The sequence below is a fragment of the Aspergillus karnatakaensis genome, assembly GCF_047715665.1.
Source record: "Aspergillus karnatakaensis strain CBS 102800 unplaced genomic scaffold BJY04scaffold_25, whole genome shotgun sequence".
NCBI lineage: Eukaryota > Fungi > Ascomycota > Eurotiomycetes > Eurotiales > Aspergillaceae > Aspergillus > Aspergillus karnatakaensis.
In genome coordinates, this window is record NW_027395737.1 from 451910 (window position 1) to 457909 (window position 6000).

General features: G+C 52.0%; 1 protein-coding gene across 1 annotated transcript; it reads right to left on the minus strand.

The window, feature by feature from the left end:
* Positions 1–1619: 1619 nt before the first annotated feature.
* Positions 1620–5871, minus strand: BJY04DRAFT_218516 (DNA-binding E3 ubiquitin-protein ligase SNT2; the record flags this gene model as incomplete). The annotated part of the gene is made up of 2 exons (XM_073716325.1): positions 1620–5391; positions 5444–5871. 2 exons carry the CDS (start codon positions 5869–5871, stop codon positions 1620–1622), a joined length of 4200 nt encoding a protein of 1399 aa, XP_073571163.1.
* Positions 5872–6000: the final 129 nt, after the last annotated feature.

Below are 6000 nucleotides of genomic sequence, written 5' to 3' on the forward strand. Positions count from 1 at the left end.
AGGGTGAGAGGGATGGAAGAAGAGAAGAGAAGAGAAGGAGAGAGAGAGAGAAAAGACAGCCAGACACGGGAGAGAAGGTGGACGGACAGTGAGTGGATGGTGGATGAGGATGGTGGAAGAAGATGATGCTAAGATAATAATAGGAGGCGGTTCAGATCCAGGATCAAATGGATTTACAGTTACATGCAAAATGCAAGCAGTATAATCTTTTTTAGATGAAATCACAAATAAGGTGATCTTCTAGCCTGGCATTAAGCGGCTTCTTCAGCTTCTTCAGTTTTTCTAGAAGGTTGCGAGAACGGCCACGTACACGTAGTGCAGGGCCACTGTCCCACGATAATAAGACCTCTTACTATACTCTGTCCAGTATCTGCTCCGAGAATCCTCAAGTCTCAAGAGAATCCCTTAATTTATGGATTGAATTTGCACCTCAAATTAAAATCATTCTAGGCGGGTTCTGGAAGCCTCTTCTTCCGCGCCCGAGTCTAATGTGTGCACTGTGCACTGTTGTCTCTGCCTGATTGACGCAAATGATGTAAGATCTTGCACATGAGGTACTTTTTCTGTCGTCTGCCCAGTGCCCACAAGGAGGTAGATAGATATTCAAACACTCTGGGGAAACCCTGATGATGTTATTGTGATAAGAATATCTTTATTCTGCAAGTGGACTGTGCAGTGGCGAGATTGTCGATTGTTCTCCTCCTTCTGCTCCCTCGACTCGCCACTCGGCCTCATTCGTCACCATTTCCGTTCCTATACAAGCCGGCATGCAAGCACACTTACGAAAGGAGACATGATCAGCAGGGCTTTCCCCATGGGTACTTTTACTTCTTCAAGCTTAATATCCAAGTATACACTTAGAAGTTCAGTTGGCAGTAGTTAGCAATAGCAGTATTATGGCCATAACTATGTCCTATTCTCAGTTTACTCTAATGTGCGCGCATTAATGTCGGGAAATCCCCTACAACCTCCATTCTCAGCTCGCAGCTCAAATAAGCAAAGCACAGACCCCTCCCAACGCAGCCAGGGACTCGCTCAAACTAGCTGTTTGAGAACTTCGCCAGGATTCTCTTGGCGATCCCTTTCCCTCATGTTCTCGCAGGTGAGTGAGGTTATTCGCCAGCCCTGTCTGGCTACGCGTGGCATTGCTTTCGAGAATCGACATGGCATTAATAAGGTTAAGGGACTGGACTGGACTGCGCTCGGGATTTCCGAGTACGAGTACTAGAAAAAGTAAATAGCTGCCGAGTAGATCTGAACTGAACTTTGTCTTTGTATGTACTTCGTCTCCTTCAAGAAGTATCTCTCCCTTGATCGACCATCACCAATAAACAATCGTTTAGTGTACTATAGCACAGAAAACTCCAATATCATATGCATGCAATGTCGAAGCCAAAGCCGGCCAGGAAGGTCAAATAAAAAAGCAAAAAGGGCCCAAAAAAACAAGGATATAAATCATCAGCCCCGAGGGTGGTAACTCTACTTAACATCATGTTGAAAAATATCCCAAGATCCCGCTTTTTCCCATGCCAGAAAATGGAGGGAAAAGATATAATAAACAGAAGAGAAAATCAAAAACGAAAGAATTCCACCAGGTAGAAGGATATCATACACGTCAATCACGATAGAAGGTTTTTTAATGATGGGCTGGCGCTGGCTCCTGACCCGCCACTTGTCCCGTTTGTTGGTGGTCGCCCACTGTTCATCGTCATAGGCCCGCCGATAGTAGTAGTCTCGTCGATCTTTGATGGCGGGGTTCGACCGCGGGGATCCATGTGTGCTGGTGCAACTGGCGGTGATCGCGCCGACGCGCCCAAGACACGTTCAACCGAGTACATTCGAGGTGGTGCGCCACCATTCAGGGCATTGAGCGAATGCTGTGGAGAGTGTCGCACCATCGTGGCCGGAACATCTGGCGGGGATGCTGACGGCGCATATGGCCGAGGTCCAGAAGCCGCAGGAGGGCGCGGCGAAGAGGAGAGGGCCACCGGTCGATAGGGTTGTGCGAACAGTGGGTGAGCAGCCGGGTGCGCCCCGGCCGGAGGATGAGGCGCAGGAGGCGCAGGAGGTTGGTAACCGTTGAGATGGCGGAAAGGCGCTGGTGGGGGGACTGGAGCATTACGGTAAGTCGCGCTTGGTAGGCCGTTGCGCATCTTGTTATCTCCAAATTCACCGGGGCGATCATGTGGAAAACGTTCAGGACTATCACTAGGTGGCCGACCAAGAGGCCGAGGAAGACCTCCTGGAGGCGTTGGGTGGCCATGAGTGGTAGAAGAGCCGCCGTATGGGTAATCTGAGAGTCGAGGTGTCGGGAGCATTGGCCGTTGCGCTGAATAAGGTGACGGTCGTGGTTCCGGAGACGGCTGAACCTTTGGTTTCTTGAGATGACATTTGTGGCACTCATACGAGACCTCTGATGGTGCCTTATCCGTAGATCCGTGATCACTCTTGATCGCAGAAACAGATGGAGGTCGGTGGTGGTACGGTGGACTCGCTCCGTTGAGCGAAGGCGTCCTGTGAAGGGCGACTGCCCGACGATTGTCTAGAGGCCACCACCTGGGGCTGGAATCTGTCGAGCAAGTGACGCATTTCCTAGTCACGTCTGCGTTGCTGACCGGTTGCGAAGGGCGAGGTTCGGAGTCGATCTGCATCTCGTCTGCGTTGTCTTCAAGAGCGGCCGGCTTCTCTCGCGTCATCACAGGTAGAGTAGTGGTTCCATTGACGTTTGAGGCCCGGCGATTGTGAGAAGAGTTCGTGCTCTGTTGCGTGGTAATCGCTGGTTGGATATATGCGGCCCGTCGAACAGTTCCAGTCACGCTGAGATCTGCTTGCTTGTAGTTACGAGCATACAGCTGGATCGCATTGAGTCCGTTATCTGCAGGCTGTCCAATCTCATGGAAGGTCGATGAAACCGAATGATGAGGACACCAGATTGCTGCGGTCGCCGCTCCAGCATCCTCACCAAGGCGGATGCTAGTCGCACTGTCTCTGCGGGAATTCTTGATTGGTGAGAGATCGAAACCGGTCTTATACCTAGCTTGAAATGCGCATCCAACGTGAAAACGGGCGTTGCAACCGGTGTAGTGGCAAGGCACACACGCGCCTTTGTTAGACTTGCAGATCTTACACGTATCGCGGTATCGGTCGGCAGGTATAAGCCCAAATCCCTCAGCAGGCTCCAGTTCCTGCGCAGTGCCGAATTTAATTTCTGGCGTCCAAACTGCGCAGCTAACATGAATCCAGTTGTTACCAGCAGTTCGTTTAAGAGGTTCTCGGGGACCGGTTGGCTTGCCCACGGCTTCCTGTCGCTCACGGTAGAGCTTGATGGCATCGGCAACCAACCCACGCTCAAGTTTTTCCTTCTCACGGTCTCTATCCGTCTTCTTCTTATGCGTCGTCTTCGGCGCTTCCATCAACTCATGCTCAGTAAAGGTCACTGGGCACAACACACACTCATAAGTGGTGGAGATGACCGGATTCCGGTCGTTCGAGCAGGTATCGCATAGCCACTTGACGCAGTTCTGTTCCGGGCTTACACCGTAGCAGTTTCGATGAACCGTCAGGCGACAATCTCTACAGAATAGGTACTGATCGCCCGTGGGCTCTACCTTGGCACATACGGCGCAAGGGAGCGTTTTGGCCACGGGGGGATCCGGTTCAATGGGGACCGGCTCGACCGGCTTCTCGACAGTCGTTTTCTTCTTCGCAACAGGCTCCACCGACGTTGCAGTAGATGTTGCCGTGCTTTCTTTGTCAGTTCGGTTCTTCTTTTTCGGGTCTTGCTGTGCCTGCGAACTGGCCCCCACGGGAACGCCAAGAGATGCTGCGGTGGCAGCAGTCGTGCTGGTCATACTGGCTTCGCCCGTTTCGGTTGAAACAAGGAGCTGGGTCAGCAGTTCCTCGTCCACGCGGCGGCGCCACGACTTGTTCCCGCTTTGACCAATCTTTTTCGCGACTTCGTCGACGCTCTCCCACTGAATACCGTATTTTCTCCAAAGTAGAGCACAGCGTAAGCAAAGGGCAACCGTGAGCTGCGGTCCCTTATCACGCCCCCTTGCGCCTGGCTCAGCCGGTACTGTAGTACCTGGAGGCACTGCAGGGGCGCGGCGCCATTGCCGTGATGACCTGGTTGAGCAGAACTTGCACTGGAAGCCTCGCTTCTTCTCGACGGCTTTATCATTATCAAACGCGGAGTCGTCATGGTCGTCCGCGACATCATCCACGAGCTTAGCGGAGCTGCTTCGCTTGGCTTCTTTCTTGCCCTTCCGGCCGCCATAATTACCCCATATTTGTTTGCCGCGCGGCGTCTTCTTCCACATGTAGTAGAATCGCACGATGTTTTTATGTGGGACGGTGCCGACATGTCTCGAAACGTTGCGCAACTCGGAACCGAATTTACCGACGCCTTGCTCGAATGCTTTGACTTCTTCGGGGCGCAGACGGGGTTCCTTGAGGTCTTTATATTTGTCGACTTGCTTGAGCTTTGCCAGCGCCGCGTCCGCGTTGAAACTTTGCGCGTATAAAAGTTCCAGCGCCTTGTCGAGGAAGTTGGTCGAAAACTTTTCGACTCCAATATCAGGAGCCAATTGCTTTGCTCGCTCCATGTAGTCGTCGATGAACTTTTCTCGATCCGCAGGGCCGAGGCCTGCTCCAGGTGCGTCGTCTTCTCCTCTCGTCGGCATTTGCTCCGCGGTGGGCATTTTGAAGAGCGGTTCCGCAGTACGAACTTGCTTCCCAGCCACTGGAACTGGCTCATCTTCACCTCTGTTGACAAACCCAGCGGGTTCATCCAGAACCCAGCTCGGTCGATTGGCCTTGTCCTTCTTCGCAGCTTCAATAGCAGCCAAGGTCTCTTTTGAGAGTCTGTTGTCCCTGCGACCTCCAGAACTCTTCATGTACTTCTTTTTGATATCAACGGGTTTCACATACTTAACAGGACGCCCTGGCCATGTGTTCACAACTGCTTGGTGTCGGGGGCCTAATCGCGAGCTAGCTCGGGGATAGATTCGATCATCGTAATCCAGAACATCTTCCACCCGACAATGAATGCCCAAATATCGATAAGGCCACAATTTCGCTTGCGCTATTTGCTCATCCGTCGCCGGTCGGACGGCCTCTTCGATTGGTGCGGGAGTGCTGCCGGTGGTACCATTAGGAGCCCCGTTAGCATCCTCCTCCTCCTCTTCGATCATCTCTTCGTCCGCTTCCGGCGCATCTGAAGCTGTTTCGCCCAGCATTGGAGTATGACGGGCCTCGAGCTTTCGCTCCTGAGCTCGGCTACATGCCGCACACGCCCACGCAAAACCACGAGCTGGTTTTTTCGTCAGGGCAGGCCGGACACAGTACATGTGATAGGTATGGCGGCAAACCGCGCAGTCCACAGAGTCGGTACTAGATACGAGTCAGCAAGTAATTATGGTAACAAATCCGGTATCAGTCATACTTAGCAGCGTACAGACCACAACGCTTACAGGTCTTGACCGCACTAGTCAGCTCTTTTCGCTTCCCCACTTCCACAAGCACATATCGCCAACGTTCGTCAAGAACCTTTTTGACATTTCCGGGGACATTGATGACCTTGCTCGTAGGGATGACTTCGTAGTAGCGGTGAATGTACCGGTCAAACATCTTATCGTACCAAAAACAATCCCGTGTCTTTCGATACTCCTCGACGTTCGTGATTTCTGACGCATGTTTAATCTGACATTTTCCACGTAATGAAGTAAGCGGGCATGTATCGGAATGCATCGAAGCAAACACCAGCCTCGAATCGGCGGCGTGGCGCTGAATGTCACGTGGTCTATAATACCAATTCACCCGTAACGCCTCAATCGGGCCAGATGGCGTATTTTTATTTGGGAGAAACTCCATGATTCGCGCCAAATAATAAGGCTCCCCTGGCGGTTCGCAAATAAGATAGACGTGTTCTGTATTAGATCATCAGTACCAGTCCCGAGAATCCGTAGTACAAAGCGTGGGAAAAAAGAAAAAAAAAAAAAA